The 21,806-nt window shown below is 41.8% G+C and overlaps 1 protein-coding gene and 1 pseudogene across 13 annotated transcripts in view; both read left to right on the forward strand.

The window, feature by feature from the left end:
• The window catches only part of Acaca (acetyl-CoA carboxylase alpha), a 268,903-nt gene that overhangs the window by 243,553 nt on the left and 3,544 nt on the right, over positions 1-21,806 (forward strand). For 12 of the 13 annotated variants that reach the window (XM_074046276.1, XM_074046285.1, XM_074046278.1 and 9 more), the window contains 5 exons: positions 571-748; positions 2,271-2,383; positions 13,945-14,099; positions 14,761-14,931; positions 21,322-21,458. In XM_074046276.1, coding sequence (XP_073902377.1) covers positions 571-748; positions 2,271-2,383; positions 13,945-14,099; positions 14,761-14,931; positions 21,322-21,458 — 754 coding nt within the window. The remainder of the gene's footprint in view (positions 1-570; positions 749-2,270; positions 2,384-13,944; positions 14,100-14,760; positions 14,932-21,321; positions 21,459-21,806) is intronic. The other variant, XM_074046288.1, reaches the window with a different exon arrangement.
• Positions 7,915-8,033, forward strand: LOC141414206 (5S ribosomal RNA; annotated as a pseudogene).

Below are 21,806 nucleotides of genomic sequence, written 5' to 3' on the forward strand. Positions count from 1 at the left end.
TTGTGTCTTACCATGCCTGGCTCTAGTTTTTAAAGATAAAGTTTTTTGCAGGATCCGTTTTCATTAGCTGCACATTTTAAGAACTTATGTATGCTAAGAATTATGAGAGGAATTTAAAAGAGTTGGAATAGTTCCTTCAGAAAACTTAATGTAGTGGGAGAGATCACATATTGACATGAAAAATACTCAACAGTTGTAGAGCAAGTGTGAATTAATGTGGTGAAACCTGAGTACGGAAATTCAGGGAGGATAGGAAATGGATGTGCAATGGAGGTTTGCACACTGTGCCTTGTGAAAGACAGTGCATTTTTCTCTTGAGCTTTTGAAGATCCTCTGGAGTGGGATACAGGTAGAGATAGAAATACTTTTAGTCTTTGGGGTTGCCACATGGGACTTGTGGTGGCTGGAACCCTAAGACCTGTTATTTCTGCCATGAGCAGCCTTCTTATCGGGACACAGTATTCCATACAAATATTATTTTCTGTATGTCCAATAATGCGAGCAGTGTTTGGAAGCACTGCTTTGGGGAGGATAAGTTTCATGATTTCTAATTTGTCTCCTTCTCTGTAGATATGTATGACCAAGTGCTGAAATTTGGTGCTTACATCATAGATGGCTTACGGGAGTGCTCCCAGCCTGTGATGGTTTACATTCCTCCCCAGGCTGAGCTGCGGGGTGGCTCATGGGTTGTGATTGACCCCACCATCAATCCCCGGCACATGGAGATGTATGCTGATCGAGAAAGCAGGTAATGTGCCTTTTGTAGTTCCATTCACTGCCTCTGGGAACCCTCTAGTTGTTGGTTTCCTCCCAGAGAACATGTAACCAAGAGAACCTCATTTGAATCTGTCCATTCCCAAAGGACTCTACGGTGAGAACACAGGCTTTCTAAATGGTGTCTGCTGGCAAAAGAAGGAGAAACCAGTCTGGAGTCAGTCTTTCTCAGTATAATACCCCATCCCCGATTCTTTCACCATGAAGTTTTCTCTTCCAAGTACCTACAAACTCGGAAAGATTCCCTTCCTTACAGATATGCCTCTTACTCAGATATGTGTGGCAGGGAGAGCTTAAAGCCAGTTGGAGTGGAAGGACTAGTTCTGGGGTTTTAACCCTCTGGCTAGCAAACTTGGAGCCCCTCCTTGGCTTCTTCTCCTTGTCAGTGGAATAAGCTGGCCATTGATGTGCACCACAGCACCCACATTCTATAATCCAAACCAAAGCTTCTTCCTTCCTGTGGAGCCTAGGGGTTCATTCTGGCATTCCAAGAGGCTTAGGGAATGGTATTTGTAGCACCCAAAAAACTGCAAGAGAGAAGCCAGGATTTGTTACCTAAAACTACTTAAGTAAAACAAATCAAACGAGCATCCTTTCGTAATGTGTTCTTCACCCTTCCTATGTAGGTAAATTTTACAACATATTTGACATTATCCTGAACTAGCCCCTGGTCTGATACCAGATCAGACTCAATTCCTCTGCAGACTTTGGAACTAGACTGTTTTCAAATCCCCTTCTACCATTTGCAAGATTTGGACAACTCTCTTAACTTCCTGTACCTTAATTTTCTCTCCTGTAAAATGGGTATAGTACCTTACCTCAGAGTGTTTTTCACTGGGCATAGGATTGTTGTGAGGATTTATATGTCGACACTTAGAAAAATGGCATGCACAAGGTAGGCATTAGCTGTACTTTTTTAAAATATTAAACTTAAGTGTTTAGGCAAGATTTCTGGTGATAGAACATCATTAGTATTCACTAGAAGTAACAGTGAGATTTCCCTTTGCTCATTTCCATAGCAGTGAGAAGAATGTCTTACATGCTGCTTAGTATATCTGATCCAAGTCCTACCAGCAGACTGACAGTTGTGTTGTAGGACCATCCACCCCTCACTTGTACAGCCTAAGTGCTGGAGGTAGTTGCCCTGCCACTGTACCTATAGCATTTTTTTTTTCCTGGAAAATAATGTGATTCCTGTCACCCTTCTCAGCTGTAGGTGGTGGAATCTATATTCTCCTTTTGAGATGGAAGTCGACTGGTGTGGTAATGAGAATTATTTTAATTGCTTTTTGCCAGGCCTTTCTCATACCTCACTTAGACACTTCCTCTGGTGCCTGCTTTTTTCCCCAGGGTGACTTCTATGAACCATGGGTGGGCAAAATGATAATGAAGCTATTTCCTGGTCCACAAATTGTAACTGGCCTCATTTTGTTGTCTTCTTTCCTTTAAAGTGCCGCTGTTTTTGTTTTGTTTTGCTTTGCTTCTCTCTGATTCAGGGGATCAGTTCTGGAGCCAGAAGGGACAGTAGAAATCAAGTTCCGCAAAAAAGATCTAGTGAAAACCATGCGCCGGGTGGACCCAGTCTACATCCGCCTGGCTGAGCGATTGGGTATGTCTGCTTGTCCTCCTGGCAAATCAATGAACCATTCTACTGATTTGTAATGAGTGCATTCATAGGCCAGAGGAGGAGGCATTGAAGCATTTGATCAAATTCATGATAATCTTTATTTACTGTCCTCTATATGGTAAGAACCCTGGTAGAATGAAGTAGTGTATATAATAGGAGGGAAAGTGTGCCCTCAACAAGAGCAAAAATCCTTCAACTTTTTTCTTTTGATATTTCCTTATAGGACAAATAGTATGCCTTTCTAGGTTATTCTTGTAGAGAATGATTAGCTGGAAGGAGCTTTGGGGAGCAGGCTAATCAGGCAGAGAATATGCGAGACTTAAATGTATCCTGTTTCTGCTTGTCTCTTTGGACAGCTGTCTCATTCCTGAGGGATGTGAGTCAGTGTCATATTATAGAAAAGATGGAGTCTACCCAGGCAGTGTTCTGGGGTCATCCTGAGCTAGGGAAATGGAAGTAAAGATTGTGCACTGTGTGCTTCCAAATAGCGGCTGCAGCAGCAAGAGCCCTGGGAGCATTTGTTCTTGATGCTTCCAGCCATTACTCTGTTGCTCATTTGTTTTCAGAGCTTTTGGAAGCACTTGTGATTTGAACATAGGACTAAACTGTGGGAGCCCTATGATGAGTCCAGAGTCCCAATGGGTTTTGTATTCTTTTAAAACACTGATTTCCTGCCTAGGTCTCCCATCAAGCCCCTTTCTTTGTTAGTGAAGATAATTGCTTAGGATTGTTTTGTTGGTTGTTTTGTTTTTCTAAAAGAACAGAGAGGTTGTCTTTAAAAGGTAGTGAAACTCAGTGAATGGAAGGAGTGAAAAAGAGAGATGCTAGCTCATTGATGTTTTAAAGAGTAATTTAATTAATAAAGTACCATTTGTGGAATCTATATCCTCAATCATCTAGAATCAGGCAAAACTACTAGGTGTTTGCCTATAATGTGTAGACTGTATATCCAGGCACTTGGATTCCTAAGTCAGTTGTTTGCCGAGCACAGTGACATGGGTTACAATAAACCCCGCTCGTGTCCCATTGTTTGCCATTAGGTAACAGCCACCAATAACTCTAGCCCACCACAGCCTTATCGTTTTATGGGAAATGCACACATACAAAAAGAAATTGGCCAAGTTGTTTCTAAAATGTATTGCCACTTGAATTGTTGAGGTGGTTTCTTTCTCTTTCTTTTCCAAACAGGATAATTACTTCTGACCAACCCTATACACTTTAATTAAAGTAACTGCAGCTCAAGAGCAAGTTACTTAGAACTGTACATAGAGAGAGCTCTAAAAGCTTCAGCCACTGATAAGCATCTCACTTAGATGGCTCATAATTGCTCCCAGCATCCAGCAATCCTTGCCACTGTTTGTACCATTAAATTCTCTACAAAGGCAGTAATGCAACAATTGCAGGACACAGAGGATTGCCAAATTTCCTTTCTCTCTCTTTTTTTTCTCCCACTCCCCCTCTTTTTTTTTTCCTCTGGTTTTCTTTCTGGCCAATTTAAAATTTGTCAAAGTCGGTCTTCTTCTGGATCACTGCCCTTTGATATTTCGCGCACTCCATTTGCCACAAACAAGCCGCAGGGCCGCAGTTCATGCTGACTCTAGCAGAAGCAGAGAGAGCTCCATTTATCTTACACTGCCTGCTGAATTCCTACTCATTAACTGGGGGTTCACTGCCTCTTTTTAACCCCCCAATGGCTGTTATCATCCCTTCAGAGTAACTGGGTGGTAGGAAGAGGGATCCTCTTCACATCTGTTTGCAGAAGGACTTGGTGGTGAGGGGTGTGGGGCCAAAACTTCCTTCTCTTCACAGAAAGTGGTATTGTTCCCACCTTCACCCAGCACCTTTAACTTTAGAAGCATATGCAGGGGAAAGGGAGGAGATTCCCAAGGGATGGCCATTTAATCATTTGTTACAAATCATCTCATTAATTTCCTATCCACACTGAAGAAAATCATACTTATTTAACCTTGACCAAAATGGCATTCAAGAAAGAATCTGTAGTCTGCTAAATGTGAAGTGGGCTCTGGCTCAGGGCAGCATGGGAACATGAGCAATGGATTTGGAATAGAAATAACTATGTATAAATCTTGAATATGAGGTTTGCAGGTAAATAGCTTAACTTCTCTGAGGTTTCTTCATCTGAAATGTGGGGATAACACTCCCGCCTAGCTAATGCGAGGATCAGATGAGAGTGTACTTGATTTGAATCTGCAAAGTATTTCTCAAACATAAAGCTCAACATCATTCCTGTTCAGTCATAATCATTAAAAAAAAAACAAAACAAATGAACACATTTGGTATCAAAATTCTCTGTGGCTTGGTCCACTTTTGGAAATACAAATGGGACAGAAATAGAACTGTCTTCTAGGCAGTTGATGTCTTTTAGAGAGCTCATTCACATCTGGGTGTATCTGAAACCACACAGCAGCTGAGCCTGGGTGGACCAGGGCACACTATGAACCTGATTCTTTGTGTGGCCATGTGGCTTTTGGGTTCAACCCACAATGCCAACAACCAAAGACTGCCAGGAATACTTTTTCACTAAGTGGGTGAAATGACTTCATTTTCCAAAATGGGAAATTGAAACAAAAAATAAGGCCAAACAAGTCTTTTAAGATAACTTTAGAGCTCAGAATAGAATTCTTGATCCCTGTGTTCTACTTTTCTCAAGATTTCCTCAGACTTTACCTCAACTGAATACTGAGCCCGATCTAAATTAAACAAGGTTCCTTTCCTTTTGTGAGCTAAAGCCAATTACACTGAGAAAATCTGATTTAGGAGAAAGCCTATAGGAGTGGGTGTTATCTTGTATTCCTGATCTTTTCCCAAATCAGCCTCTGCACTGGGGAGCACTCACAGATCACTTAAACAAGCCAGTGATTGACTGTTCAAAATTATTATTTATTCTCTAAGGATAATGAATAATATTTAATTTTAAAAAATAACTTGGTCATTTTCTGTGGCTAGTTTGTTAAGAAAGGTGGTAAATTGCTAGTTTGCAGGTCTATGATCATAGTAGAGAAGATGAAAATAGTGCATACATTGAGCTCTGATTGAGATAAAAGGAAAAAAAATGCCTCAAAAAAAAAATAGTAGTAGGTCCAGTTACCAGAGTCTTGCATATCTGAACCAGTTCTGACCCTGGATTCTCAGAACCAGGGCTTGATAGAGTCATCACAGGGAGGATTACATCCCACCTTTTTGGTTGCCTTGAGGAAATGAAATTCCTTCTCCCAGAATTTTTGTATCTCACTATCATCCTTCTGCTGCCTCTCAGAGCCAGCACAGAGTGGCTGTAGAGCAGGACTGTGATGCTAGCCTGACCTCTGAGTGCTGTGACCTGGATCCAGGTCTTTGCCTGGATCTTTACCCTCCTCTATGTTCACAGTGAAATGACAAATCAATTTAGATGGAGAGAGAACTGTCCAGCCCAAGTGTAAAGTAATTGTAAGTTCCCTACTGTCCCTCTTCTTCAGTACAAAGAACACCCGAGCCAAGGAGTCACTTAGGGGAACCTTGTTTTCTACGACGGCTCTATTTCTAGACAGCTGGGCAGCCTGCCATGTACCTCTTCAACTGCATGGCCCACATGGCTGGGCCCTGATAGGTGACACAAGCTGTGGGAGCCCCAGCTGAGCACAACTGCTGGCCCAGGCCTATCTAGCATCTAGCATGCCTTCTGGCTTAAATACTGGGTACAAATGGAGTATTATGGCAGCTGATGAGGCTACACGTGCCTATAAAAATCTTCAGGAATGCCTTCCTCTGATGCATTCTCCTTAGCAGCCATAATGACAGGAAAAGGATTGTTTTTGGATGGAGATTCAGGGGTTACTATCTAAGCTGTGTGTTTTTCCATCTCAAAAGCCTTGTTGCTTGTTTGAGGCAAGAAGTTTCCTTGCCTGAAAAGTTGAGACTAGGAAAGAAAGAAATTCCAGTACACATTCCTTAGAAGTGACTGTTCACCTGTTATGCATGGAGTCACTGTCACCATAACCACTGTGTCCTTTGTGGTAAAGAAGCTGGTGAGAAATAACAAGGTTTTCTATCATGGAGGCAAATGAGAAGGGGAGTAGTGTCTTGCCTTCTCCCTTAAGTTAGCAGCAGCTGAAAACCTACCTCCTTACTTTAATTCAGAAGCTGTTTGGCTTGATGCAATTTAATGCAACAGTGATAACATTTTTTGGGACAGAGAGGTGTTATTTTAGTCTGATCCCTTAATCTGTTGTTTATAAAGAGCACTGGGGCGCTTGTGCCCCAACCTCCCCACCAAGCAGTGATTCACTGTTTCCTTGGGCAGGTATTTCTTTAGAGGGAACCTAAGGCTCTTTTTGTCCTCCTGAAAGCTGTTGTCAGAACATATCCAAGACCCTCCTTCCCACTTGTTCTCAACTGACCCAGATCCCTGTATCTATCAGGCCTAGGGGGAACAGATCAGGGAAGGAAAATAATGAAGTCTGTAGGAGCATATGTCTATCAGAATTCAGAGAATTCTGTGCTTTTTCCTGAGTTATTTTTGTATGGATATGATTTCATGAGGGCACAGGAGCAAGACTGAAAATTCCTATTTGGTAATCTGTGGCTTTACTATAATGATTTTTAAAATGTGAACAGCAGAACACTAATACTATTGCAAGGAACTTTAGGGTTAAGCATCCCTTGAGAAGATTAAAATTGCTGTTAAAATCAATATGCAAATGCAGTTGTATTTAGCTAGGTATGGGCCCCCTTTGAAGAAAAGCAGATATATGAAAATGGGATTTTGAAAAAAAAACTAGATACATTGGGAGAAATTATTCCCATTACAAAAGGATTATTTGCTTTACCAAAGGATTCACTGCAGGGTTCCTTCTAAATAGCTCCCTTAAGGCATTTAAAACAGGATCTGATTTACACAGTTTTTCAAGAATGCTTTTGTGTTTAAAAAAAAAAAAAAAACCACACCTGTTAGGGATATAGAAATGGTTTTTGCAGGATATTTTTCATTCTATCTTACTATCTTTATAGAAAAATTTCTTTCAACATAGAAAATATGATTACATAGATCTTTCTAATGGCTATTTATGTTTGTACTTTTGAATCTTAGTAAGATTCCAGTCTTTTTTTATGCTGATTTTTCAGTCTGAAAGTTGAGGTGTGGGCGTGTGTTTTAATACCTGAGATATTTGGGAGCTCTGTGGGGAGGGTAGTATAGTTCTTATCTCTAGCATCATAAGTATTTAACCAAGCAAAGCAAATTGCTTTTTTAAGAGAAGGAATAAGGACCCATGAAAGTTAAAATTGGGTTCAAATTTATATAGGCCACTTAGTATAACTTAAAGAAAAGTTAAGAATGTTAAAAAAAAAGAAAAAGAAAAACCTTTACTATTCCATTTTTTTTTTATAAAACCAGTTCCCTGTTTGCCATATTAGGAGTGTTGTTACATAAATGAGAAACTGAGCTCAGGAAAGAACTTTGTGCAAGGTCACGCAGTGCCTTCGGCTGATATGAAGATTAAATGATATGAAAAGTCTTGTACAGCCATACCAACCTGAATGCGGACGATCTCATCTGATCTTGGAATCTAAGCAGGGTTGGGCCTGGTTAGTACTTGGATGGGAGACTGCCTGGGAATACCAAGTGCTGTGTGCTAAAAAAAAAAAAGTTGAAATGAAAAGTACTTAAACAGCAGGCACCAGGTGGCTCACTTCTGTAATCCTAGCTACTTGGGAGGCTGTGATCAGGAGGAACTCATTTGAGGCCAGCCAAGTACAAGTCCCCATCTCCAAAATAACCAGAATAAAATGAACTGGAGATGTGACTCAAGCCGTAGAGCACCTGCTCTGCAAGTGTGAAGCCCTGAGTTCAAACTCCAGTTCTACAAAAGAAAAAAAAAAAAGTACGTAAACTTTACTAGCATAGTAACATCTCAGTAATATTAGCACTTCATATTTGATCAGACTAATGATTACTTATCTATGCTAAGAGTTAAGCAACTCTTAACATTAAACATTTTTAACTATAGGGTCTTGTTTTTAGGATTTTATGGGGATTTTTTTGCCAAAGCATCTTTCTTTTCCCATTTCAGTCTTTGCCTAAAATAGGATTCTAGGAAGAATGACTTTCCTCTCTGTAGCATATTCTTAAACACACTCACATACGCATACACACCGACTTGCTTTACTAAAAACCCTGAGGCCCTGCAATCTGGCTAGAATAGAAAGAAAACCATTCCAAGATATTTAATTGTACAGGGAGCTTACAGGATTGATCGAGAGCTTAGCTTTTTACAATAGTCCAGTGAATAAGAAATGCTCCTGACAAACGATCAATGATAGGATAATCACTCTTTATCCCCCTCCTCATTCTTACCTTCTTTCTTTCAGGAGAACAGGGTTCAGAAGTCAAAAATCTTTATAGACGCCGCTTTTAAATTAAGCAGAAAATAGACATTGACATATTTGTTAATCTCCCCTAAATCATTACCGGGGCTGGCTGCTTTGCTGTACAAGGAAAGAGGGCCTGTCAGTGTTCAACCCAAGTATATAACTAGCTTAAAAGCAGCCTTTTATTTTTAGAAGATAAAAGTTTAAATTCCATTTTTCCCCAAAAACAAAGCACACAAATCCTAGACCACCTTATGTGCATTTGAAAACACATTCTCTACTTCAGTCTTTCTTTGCTCCCTCTCTTTTTAAGGCAGCCTTTGGGGAACTCTCAGTGGTCTTCTTCCTCTCAGGAGGGCCATACATTTTAGTTTGGTTTTTTTTTTTTCTTCCTTCTTTCAAAGCTCTAGAATAGCTTGATTGGGTGGGCAAGACCTTTGATAATTCAGAAGCCAGGCTCCTCTGTCCCTCCAACTTGCTAAGGCCAAATCCTCATTTCCTGAAGGCTCTCCTCCTCAGCTTATAACTCCTCCCTCTTGTGTACCTTATGCTGAGCCTTCTCTTAACTCCTTGCTACCACAAGTTGCCAACTCTCCAGGTGGCTACTGACAGAATATCTGCTTGGCCACCTTCAATACCATTTAATGAGGAAGAACACAAGCTTTGGAGACAATAAAGCCTGACTTTGCTACTTAAGAGCTGAGTGCCATTGGGCAAGTCACTTTACATTTCAGAGCCTTCATTTTCTTGTTTATAAAGTAGATACCCTGTCTGTAAGGTTGGATATCAGGATCAGAGATAATGTGAAGCAACTTGGAAAGTGCACAGTAATACTGAGGTATTTAGCTTGGCAACAGAATTAACAGCTGACCAGACCTAGGTCTGAATTGTGTGTGGTGATTTATGAGCTACATGATACATTCCAGTGTGGTGTCTGACACAAGGTAAATGCTCAGTAAATGGTGTGTTCTGTATGATCCATATAGACGTATATGTACATTCAAGCAAAGGTTCAAAGAGTCTGGAACTCCCTGTTGGGCTATGTCCATACTTCTGCCATCCCTGGTCCCAGTAAGGCTGTGGTTTTACCTGCTATCATATTTGTTCTCAATCTCACAGGAGCAAAAGAAGCTACCCTTAAATCTTAGGCCTGTCTAGGACATTGTATTTGATCCACAGGATGGTTGAGAATTGATGGAGATACTGTCCTGTTCTTATTTAGACAGTGGGATTAAAATAGAGCTTCAACTTTATCAGCGAGGAGATGGCCATCACTGTTTAGCCTTTCTGAGGTGAAAGTAATACTGCTATTGAAATGCGGGTATTCTGCCCCAAGTTGATAGTCTCTAAGCTTTGGTGCCCAACTGCTACATTTCAGTCCTGGCTCTGTCATTTTCTTGGTTTGTGACTTTGGTAAGTTACATAAATTCTCAGTCCCTCAGTTCCTCACCTATAAGATGGGAATAAGAATACCAACCCCATAAGGTTATTATGAAGATTAAATGAGTTCACAGAGGGGCTGCATAGCAAGTATGAGGCCCTGAGTTCAAACCCCAGTACTGCCAAAAAAAATGAATGAACAGATTTAAAGATTAACACATTTAAAGCACCTAGAATGGCATCCACTGCCTTATGAATATTAGCTTTGATTATTGATTATATGCACTAGATAACCAGGCAAAACTATTTTTCCAGCTTGGCTAACTTTACAAAAAAATTACAATAATTACACAAAGAACTTCTGGATCCTTTTTCTCAAAATCACTTTATGTTAACCTCCTGTCCTGTTTGCTTTATCATATGCTCTGTGCATGTGCGTGCTCACTCCCAGTGGTTACATACACATGCATACACATTTTCTTTGAACTATTAGAGAGTAATCTGTAGATATCATGCTCTTTTTCCATATTAGTGTGTGTTACTAAGAACACACTTTGTCTTACATACCACACTATATTTATCAAAATCAGAACTATCACATTGATATACTACTACTGTCTAACCTATGATTCATACTAAAATTTTACCTAATGTACTTTATAGGTTTTTCTTTTGGACCTGAGCTCTAATCCCAAACCACACACTGCAATTCTTTTTTTTTTTTTTTTTTTGGTAGTACTAGGATTTGAACTCAGCTTGCTAGGCAGGTGCTCTACCACTTCAGCCATACCCCAATCCCTGATTGTCATATATTTTTAGTCTCCTTTAATCTGGAATAATTCTTCAGCCTTTCTCTGTCTTTCATGATCTTGACATTTTTGAAGAATACAACCCAATTTTGTAGCATGTTCCTTGGCTTGGGTTTGTCTTGTGTTTCCCCTTAGTTAGATTCAGATTCTGTGGTTTTTGGTAAGAGTCAAAACTGATCCTATCAAATCACAAGTGCTCTTCTGTCCTCAGTATATCGTGTCAGGAGGCACATGTTAGTCTGTCCTATCACTGGTGATGGTAACTTTACTTGTTTAGGGTTTCTCTGTTTTGTTTTTTGCAGTACTGGGAATTTGAACTCAGGGCCCCGTTTGAGCCACACTCCCAGTCCTTTTTGCTTTTGGTTATTTTTCGGGTAGACCTTTAGCCAGCCTCAGACTGTGATCCACCTACCTATGGCCTCCTGAGTAGCTGGGATCAGAGACATGCTTTTTATTGATTGAAACGGGGATCTTATTAACTCCCCCTCCCTTGTCCTCAAACTATGATTCTCCTAAATAGCTGGAATTACAGGTGTGAAACATCACACTTGACCTTATTTAGGATTTTATTCACATTAATCCACTGTGAAGTTACCATTTTCCCCTTTGTAATTAGATACTTTGTAAGGAGATATTTAGAGACTTTGTGAATATTCTGTTCCTCAACAAACTTTTTTTCTTTTTTCATTAGCATATATTAATTGTACAAAGGGGTTTCTTTGTTATATTTCCATTCATATATATAATATACTTTGATCAAATTTACTCCCTCTATTACTCTTTCTAGTTCCCTTCTCCCCTTTTTAAAACAATTTTAATGGGTTTTACCATCAACAAACTTTCACCCACAAGTTTTAGCAGCTATTGGTATACGAGGACTGTAAAATGGTGATTTTCTAATTTCATCATTCCTTCTACATTTTAGTTGTTATTTTGCTGGAAGAACATTCCTCTTTCATTCTCCCCCACTTAATTATTTATATCCAGATGGATTTATTTCAAGACAGATTCTTATTTTATTCCATAAATACTCTAATAAGTATCATTTATTTTGGTGCTCAGATTTTCTCAGATTTGGCTAGTGGAAGCACCTTCAAACTGGCTTCTGCATCCTTCTAACATGTCCCAACCAGGTGCCTCCTTGTTTTTTGTCACATGCCAGGCTCATCTTCTGTTTTCCCTACCACAGCCCTGGAGTCAGCTATTTCTCCAAGGGGTCTTGGTTCCTTCAGTGGATAAAGAAAAGTGTTGGCTTTCCTATCACAGGTGTTCTAAGAAAGTCTCATCTTCGACAATACTCAGCAGCACTCCTTTCATTTTTCTCCAGACAGACCCAAACTAGAATGATAGACAGGCCCAGTTCTGGAAAGTAGGCTGCTGAGGCAGCAGGGGCCTGAGGCAGCAGGTCAGTGATTGCCCTCTGTGTGTGCAACCAAGAAAAGATAGTCCTTGACACCCTTCATCACAGATTTAAAATACTGATTTTGTTTGTTTGTTTGTTTTGGTGGAGGTTGGGTTTGAATGGAGTTTGAACTCAGGGCTTCACACTTGCAAAGCAGGCACTCTATTGCTTGAGCCACACCTCCAGTCCATTTTACTTTGGTTATTTTGGAGATGGAGTCTTGAGAATGATTTGCCCAGGCTGGCCTCAAACCTCAGTCCTCCCAATCTTATCTTCCCAAGTAGCCATCAGTACCCAGCTTTGATATTTTTTTTAAGGGGAGTGGGAGAGGTGGAGTTGGGCATCCAAAAATCTCATAACAATGAAACTAGGTGCTATAGTTGCATCCCTGTTCTGCTAATATGTGTTTATAGATACCACTTATGGCTCATTCAGCAGCCCAAGGCTGTTTATGGTATATGATTCATAGTGGCATAAAAGCAAGGCCTGTTCCCAGAGAGCATGCTTGAAATAGACCTTTCTCTTTTGCATCCCATCACTTATGCCCATGTATTTGCCAGCTTTGGTGACAAAGCACATCAGATTGTACCCAACATCAGAGGCTGTCTATTGCTTCTTCAGCTTGACTTCGTCTTCCTTACTAGGCAGGCAGCTACATTTTCAGTATTGATTGCAGATCCCATTCTGAAAGCAATTAGGAAGGAAAGTACAGCATAACAACACCTCTACTAGGACACGATTGACTGGGGGAGGGGTTCTCTTCTTTATAAGAAATTCAAAGTCTCTTCTCCACTAAGTGAGGGTACAGTGTGTTTATATGCTCATTGATCCAGATGAGATTTGTAGTCTGCCTTTCTTTTTTTTCTTCTTCCTTCTGTTTTAGTCCAAGAACTAGAAGATCTAAGTAGGTGTTGCCTCCATCAGTTGCAGCCTACGTGGGAGACTGGAGGCTAATCCACTGAGCTGACACCAGACACATGGATCTGGCTCTAATTAGATTGGGTTCTACTAATTTGAGGTTAAGTGTGTCCAAACCTGACATTAGAAATTGGAATGCTGCTGCAGCTTGCAACATTAGGAGTCATGCAGGTGCTTACCAACAACTAGTGTGAATATGGGGAAACCAGAGCTGCTGGGGTGTGCTCTGAGTATAGGGGACACTCTCACTCCACATCCCACACCTGGAATAGTCTAGCTGTTCTAACACATGCTTTGTCAACATGGACAGGTATCGGGTCATTGTATCAGCCCCTGCTTTATGGAGATTGAGGGCCTGCCTATTAGGCAGTGGGCTGATGAGAGGTGCAGGCCTCTAGATGGTTGTTTCATTCTGCTCAGAGAGGCGTGGGAGCAGGGCTGCCATCCCTGCTTTCACACTTGTGACCTCCACAGGGAAAAAAGGACTTTGGGCCCTGTGTGGCAAGGTAAGGACAGGACTAGCTTCTCAGAGTCTGGCTATGCAGCAAAGAGATTGTGAAGACAATGAATAGCCAGGCACCTGAGGGAAGCTTCCTGAGACTGTGGCTGCTTCTGTGCCAAGATTCCCAGTCACCATAGAGTGTGACTAGCAGTCTATCTAATTGCAGGCACCCCAGAGCTAAGCCCAGCTGAGCGGAAGGAACTGGAGAACAAGATGAAGGAGCGGGAGGAATTCCTAATTCCCATTTACCATCAGGTAGCCGTGCAGTTTGCTGACTTGCATGACACACCAGGCCGGATGCAAGAGAAGGGTGTTATTAATGTAAGTACAACAGTGCCACTTCTCCTGACTTGTCAGAGATCTGTGAGTGCCATGCACATAAGCCTACAAGCAGGGAGCTGTCAAGGCCAGATTAAGACATCTTGTGCAGATCAAACCATTTCAATTTTCTGAGAGACTTTTCCCTTTTTTGTGTCTATTATCATCCTAAAACAACATATGATTTAAGTTTCCATGAACTCCTCAGGAGGCAAGCTCCATTTTACTGGTGGGAAACTGAGTTACATGTGCCTTCGTTGGTGACTTTTGCCCAGGTAGTCCTAAGGCTGTAGATTACTGAGGTGTCAGGGTTCCAGTAGCAGCTGATTCACATTTGATCTGCATGCAAGTTGTCTGAGCCATCTGCTCAAAACCACTTCCTCCCTGTCTGGTTCTGGGAACTCAGTCTCCTCCCCAGAACCTTGCATATGTAGAATTAGCATTCACCAGACTCACAGCTGTGCACAGGGCTGCGGTCAGCAGGACTTGTGGGTGTATTTCTGCACTCAGGGACACCTGGAGGTGCTGAGAGCTCACAGCCATTTCTGAAGCCTATGAAGGGCTTGCCTGAATAATAGGTTTTTATTCCTATGGGGTTCCCTCAGGCTAAACAGTGAGCAGGGATTAGGGCTAAGTCAACTGAGCTTGTCTTGTCTGTGTGTAGGACATCCTGGATTGGAAAACATCACGTACCTTCTTCTACTGGCGGCTGAGGCGCCTCCTGCTAGAGGATCTGGTTAAGAAGAAAATCCACAATGCCAACCCCGAGCTGACTGATGGCCAGATCCAGGCCATGTTAAGGCGCTGGTTTGTGGAAGTAGAAGGAACAGTAAAGGTAGGACAACTGCAGCAGATCCTGCATGTTGTGCTCCTCACCCCCACCTGGGGATTGCAAGGCTGCCATCTAAGAATCTACAGACCTTCAAGGGCAGGAGCAAAAGGGGAGCCTAGACTAAGTCTAAGCCCTATTTCCCATACACACAGCCCAGTGACATGTTGTGACCTCTTGTTAGAAGACATGGGAGGGCATATTTGTAGCTCATGCAATCATTTAGCAACCCTTTTTCTAGACAATGTATTAGGCCCTGGGGACATGGCAGTAAAAGATGCTGACATAGTTCTTGCCCACAAAGTTTATCACAGTGGTGGTACAGATGAGTCAAGAGGTCCTACACAACAGTGAGGCAGGTACTAAATCCAGCAAAAGGCATAGTCACAGAGCACAGAGATCATCAGGCACCAGACTTTGGGGAAGGAGGAGAGAGACTTCTGGAGGAAGTGATATCTTAGCAGAGACTCAAAGTCAGAACAAATGAGAAGAAAAGTTCGGATTTTGGGGGCAGGGGATAGAATGTACCAGGCAGAAGCAATAGTATGTTCCAAGGCATGATAGCAAAAACAGTATGCATCCAAGGAACTGCAAACATTTCAGGATGGCTCAGAGATCAGTTACCAGTAAGAAGTCAGGAGTAGGGCCTAATTGCACAAGGCCCTGATTGCTGCTTGGGAGTCTGGACTTTGTGGGAAAAAAAGTGGGAAACCACTAAGATATTACAAGCAGCAAAGTACCATTTTCTGATTTTAGAAGCATCATTGAGAGCTGTGTTTGATAGAATTGAAGGGAGTAGAACAGAAAGCCTAATAATATGTGATATAATATGGCAGGAGATGCTACAACCACAACTAAGTCAGAGCTAGAAGGAAATTTCTAGCCTGTACACAGAGACCGAGAGAAAGTAACCTGTATTAGTAATTAGTGTAGGGATTAGATCATATATATCATATATACATTTTATCAGGGTATTGATATCTGCTCAAAATATATTTCCTAGCCGGATGTTGGTGCTTCACACCTATAATCCTAACTATTCAGGATGTATATATCCTGTATTTCTAAAAGCTGTGTGATCAAAATCTTTGGTGACTGTCCCATTAGGGTATTAATGGAAGGCTGTTGGTGGTGGAGGGTCACTCCAACCTCTTCCTGAAAAGCCTTGCTAATTGTTATCAGCAAGGAGAACCAGGATTTAAAGCCAGTTTTAAAGCCAGTGAAGTGGGGTGCTTTTAAGACTCACCTTTGTGTTACGTCTGCCCATTTCTTTATGACTGAAAAGGTTCTTTGGATAAATATTTCAGATGTGCAGCAGGGGAGCACGGCCCTCTCCGACATTTGGTTCAGGTTAAGGTCAGACTGTGGCATCATAATTGAGTGAGACAGTTTTGTCAGTGGCTACTGGCAGCTTCTAGTGGAAGTTGGCATTGAAAGTCACGCAAGTGTAAAATAAGAGGCTGTTCTTCCAGTTAAGAGTGGCCGGCTAGGTAAATGGAGTGTGTGTGGGGCCCACATGCCTTCCTACCACATTAGTCACTAATGGACATGCATAGCCTTGGTGGGCACAAGGAGAAGGTGAAGGAATAGCTTCCCTCCAAGCATGAAGCAAGTAGATAGGTGCCTTACTTGCTCCTAAGCATCCTGCTCTCAGGGGATGTTGTGTCTGGAGAAACAGGTCATTTTCCTCTCTTATCAGTAGGGAGAACAGTATATGCACGGGTTCCTAGTTGGGACTCAGATGAAGATAACCCCAGCCCCACAGAAGCTGCCCAAGCACTGGGTACAAACTCTACCCAAGAATTGAGATTATTTCCCTTGGCCCTGTCTATAGACGATAATGTTCTCCTGAGCTCTCCATCCCAGAGACAGTAAGAAGAGAAAGGAAGGACAGGTAATCCTATGAAGTCAGGACATGTGGCTTTGAAACCTTCCACATTCTGCGGGCTCAGCAGGACCTAGCTAGTGTGGGGTGGGTGATAAAATCTGCAGTGCCCTTGAGAGAAGAAAGTGTTGCAGTGTTCAGAAGCTGTTGGACTGCTGTGAAGGGGTGATGTAGAACCTGCTTGATATTAGGAAATGGCTTAAAACTACCTATTCTTTGGTTCTTCAGATAGTTATTGATCTTTGTGCTGTGTTTCTCAAGTGCAAAGACTAGCTTTGCACCAATAAGTGACCCTCTAATTCTCATTGTGGTAACTGGTAAGGAAAAACATATACTGATAGGCATCTGTTAGCCATGCCATGTATTCTTTTTCCTCCAAAGAATTTGTTTTCTTAATCTAAGTCCTGAAGAAAGGTATTCCAGAACAGAGAATTAAAGACACTGTGATGTTATATAACTGAGCAATATAATTCTTTTGTTTCTCTTAGAGGTATCTGTTACTGTGAGTTACAGGATTCTGTCTGAATCCACTGGGGCAGTCCTACTGTAGGAAATATTTGGGTTTATGGTTCATAGTTTCACTGCAGGCAGAAGCAAAGCATCACTGTGGCTCCCTGAAAAAAATAACAATACTTGTGGTTTAAATTGGGTCATAAGAACATGGCACACACTTGTTCCATGGTTTCTGTCTTGATTCCTAGCTCTACAATTTGAGGTGTGTGGTTTTTCAAACAGGTTGATTGATCCTCTACCCAGTACCCCAACAGTAGAGATTGAGGTTAGGACTCTGGATAGAACACTGGGAAAGATGTGGGTTTTGGAATTGCACAAACTTTTGGGAATCCATCTTGCATTTACTGGCATATTATTTAAGCCTCGGGTGTAAAATGGGGAAATGTATATGACATCAAAGAGTTCAGCGAGTTCAAATGAAATAAAGCATGAAGCACACTGCCCTCAGCATAGCATGGCAGAAGTTAAAAAATAACAACCTAGGCTTGGCTCTCGAGCATGGAAGCTACTCAGTGAAGGCTCTTTGATTTAGTTCACTCTTAAGGTGCCCACAGCCTAGCAGATAATGCATTCTTACTGTCCAAGCCACCCACTTTTATTCTGAATTTCCAGATGGAATGAATGCTCAAGGGAGGCCCTTGTGAGGATAACAGAGGAAAAGCATGTGTTGATAGGGTCACTTGATTTCCAATATCTTCAAAGCCTGGCCTTGAGCTATCCACAGATAAGGCTCATATACCAGACTTCTTACACAAGGGCATAGAGTGGGGAGGAAAGGCAGAACTGGGAAAATATATGGCTCTGACACTGGGACAGGTGACTTTTAGGAGATGGGGGTTCAGCAAGCCACCTTGGGCCTACATTGCCTTTTGGTCTTGTATTCCACAGCCCTTGAAAAAAATCACATTGTTTCCTGGGCTTCTGTTGGATAGATCTTAACATTTTGAGTGTAGGTACATTGAAAATGTCTTCCCAAAAATATGCATTTACTGGGATGTGTGTGTCATTCTACCCTATCAAGAGGGGTGGCTCCTAGAAATATAGGTCAGAGCTGGAAAGAACCCCCACAGCAGGAGGTGTCTCTAAGCAGCTTATAAGGTGAGTCATTTGTGGGACATGGTAATCAGGGCCCACAGCCATCAGGCCTAAGGAGGGTTTAACTGCTGTCTTGTACATTAGAAACAAAACTTTCCAAACAGGTAGTTTAGATTTTGTAAGATAGGCTAATTACTATATACAACTATGCTGAGGATGTCTGAAATATTTATCCACTGATGCAGAGAAAGTCTGTTGAACATGTATTGTGGGTAGGCCAGAGTTGTAATGTTTAGTTATTATTTTTTGGCATTAAAATGTTCTGGTTGGGATGAATATCAAGGTGGCATGGGCCCAGGCCTGTCCATGAGATTAGCAGCCCACCATTTCACACTTGTTTAAAATCCACACTGGAATACTAGGAATGATAATTAATTCTAAGGAGGAATAATAATGATAATGGCTTCTTTTCTGGAAATAGAGTCAACCTGTCCTTCTCAATGGCTGGAATGATTAGTCTTACAGCCCTGGCCAAAGAAGGTAGACAAGAAACTGACCTCCATAGTACAGTGGAAGGAAGCAGCTCAGTTCTCCCTGGTCTGTTGAGAAAAACTAGTGATACATAAATTTGTTTATTCTTGATAAAAATGCAGTTGATTCAGACTCATGACCCCTTTGCCTTCATGTGTTCTGGGCTATAATCCATACTGTATTGGGGATTGGGAATGGTGGCTGTTGTCCAGTTGTGCTTTGAGTAAACAGCAAACCTTTTACATACAGGCCCCATATTTTCAAGCAACTGTGTAACCTGGAATGTGTTGTTGTAGCCCTATCTGGGAACTTTTTTAAATGTTTAAACACCTAGCATATTTTGTGACTGCAGGAGGGCAAGGCAGAAGAGTTTTCTCTAGAGGGTAGCTGGGTTTCCATTGTAGTATCTGAGTATCGTTAGAAGCAGGCATCTTGTTAGCTAATACATTACACCAATCAAGGAGAGTTATCTTAAGCTACAATTAATCTGCTCCCTGGCATATGTTGATAGGAAAGCATCATGCTGTTTCCTAATTAAAAGCAAACGGATTAAAATGATTAATAAGAGTATTAGATATTCTCCTAAACTAAAAGCTTTGGGATTCTTGGGCAAATCTAGTTGGTTTTTCCATTCTGAAACCCAAGAAGCATTCATTGTTTTATTTTTTTCCTCCCCCCCAACATGCTCCTAAGTAGAGGAAGTTATAAGTCCTCAAACAATGGAGAAGGCTGAATTACTGATGATGGAAATGGGAATGTCGAAGTTTATATGGCAGTGGATAGAGGCCAAGTGTACCCATTACGGTGGGTATGTGGGGCATGGGGCCAAGTCCATAAACTGAAACACATGAGTTAAGTAAGACAAACACTTATGGGAAAAAGAGTGCTACCCACCCTCTTGTCAGTAGGGCCTACTATGGCATTTCTTTTCCTTAGGAACAAAACACTTCCCTGCAGGGGAGCCTCAAGAAGTTGTTAGTCCTCAGCGAAGCATCGAGGTAGGCAGGGCCCCTGGGATTTGCACTGCCTTCACCACACCATCCTTGCTGAAGAAAAGCTGATCTCTGTATCAGTGATGACAGAGACGGCAAATCTGAAGCCAGAAAAGGAAGTGGACAAAGACCTAGGAAAGGTTCATTGTTGATCCTTAGTCCTGGGAATCCATGATCTTTCACATGTAAAGGACTCCTTAAGAGTCCGGAAGTCAATAGAACAATACATAATAAATAACCAGTCGTGGCCAACTCGCTAGCTAAGTTAGGGATGGGAGGTGAGAGTCTAAAAAGAAACTGTTTTCAAAGGCATGAAGTAGGTTAGAAAACATCCTGATGCACAGTTTCTTGCTGTTGGATGCTTCTTGAAGAGTGTAGAGGGAACATTTCCTCTGCTTTTTAGGCCCTGGCATCACAGTTGTGGCTTTTGTGCCATTGCTTGTATCTGGGTTTCCTGTAGCCACAAGCCTCAGTCCCAGTGCAACCACCTATTACATTACTGTGCCAAACTCATTGTCATTCTGACTTTGACTTTGTTAGTGATAACAGAGAAGGATAGTACACCTTTAAATGACGAGCTTTGTGTTTAATTACCCAAACAAAATGACATAAATATGAATGAGCCCTAATGGTGGTACTTGGTTTTCCGGAAACCATTAACAAAACGATTCCTAAATGATTTGTAAAGAAAATGAGAGGAGAAGAGAGCAAGGAGAAGGCTATTAGGCTTCTAACCCACTCCTGAACTATTATGTAGTCAACTACCTAGCAAATACTCAGCTAAATGATCTTGAAAAAGAGGAGGTGAGAGGTGGGTTGTTGAGACATTCAAGGCTGTAGACTTCTTGACCCTTTTGAATGCTCTTATAGCTAATAAAATGGGGTTGGTTTCTGGCCTGGTAGCTATCCTGTAGCAGCAAGACTTCACTAACATCAGTCTCCCTTCTGTGCCTTGTTGAAAAACAGTGGCTTCATCACAGGAGGCTTCCCTAGCTGTAGGTCCAAAACACGGTCCAGAGCCTTCACTGCCAGGCCTTGCTGGAACTGGAGACATACTTCAGTAGCAGTGTCTCAGTTCCTGCAAAAGTAAAACACTACATAAACACCTTTCCCTCCCAGTCACTCCATTAATTTGGGCTCTTGAGTTCTCTTAGCTTTTGTGTGATAGGTAGATGTCCAGAGGCCGACAGGACTAAGCCCATTGTAAGCCCCTATACCCTGGAAGAGTGTTTGCAGATCGAAGGAGGGAACCTGGGAGATGAGGACAAGGTCCTCTCTGGAGGCCTATTCTCTCCTCCTACTACAGCGCCAACAGCAAAGGAAAATTGTGAACATTTTTGCACTGAACAGGGTTTAGGAGTAAACTTTCCAGATACTGAACAGTTGGGTATCCAGGCCTGTACTGACCCTGGTGTTTGACCAAGACTCATCTGTTTACAGGCTTATGTTTGGGACAATAATAAGGATCTGGTGGAGTGGCTGGAGAAACAGTTAACAGAGGAAGATGGTGTTCGCTCAGTGATAGAGGAGAACATTAAATACATCAGCAGAGACTATGTCCTCAAGCAGATTCGCAGGTGAGCCCACAGCATTGGGGGATTCCTCTAAACTAGAAGGCTAATTTCTTTGGAATAAAAAGTTCAGAACAAACCACGAAGTGATGATATTCCCAATCTTTGGAGTCTCTTGCTGTCTGAGATTGCTGTAGTTGACACACAGATACAAATACAGCCCTGAGGCACAATTCTTTCTCAGGTACTGGTCCCCAGGTGCAGGCAGTAATCTCAGCTTCATGAAGGCGTAGCTCATCATGCCCAGTTATATTAGCTCTGAGTACAGATATTCAGTTGGTGAATGATTCTGGGAGAGAGGAAAACGGGCTATGTGGTAGCTTCCAAGGAGACTGCTCTGAAGACTTCTGGGAA

The sequence above is a fragment of the Castor canadensis genome, chromosome 11, assembly GCF_047511655.1.
Source record: "Castor canadensis chromosome 11, mCasCan1.hap1v2, whole genome shotgun sequence".
In the NCBI taxonomy this organism is placed as follows: Eukaryota; Metazoa; Chordata; class Mammalia; order Rodentia; family Castoridae; genus Castor; species Castor canadensis.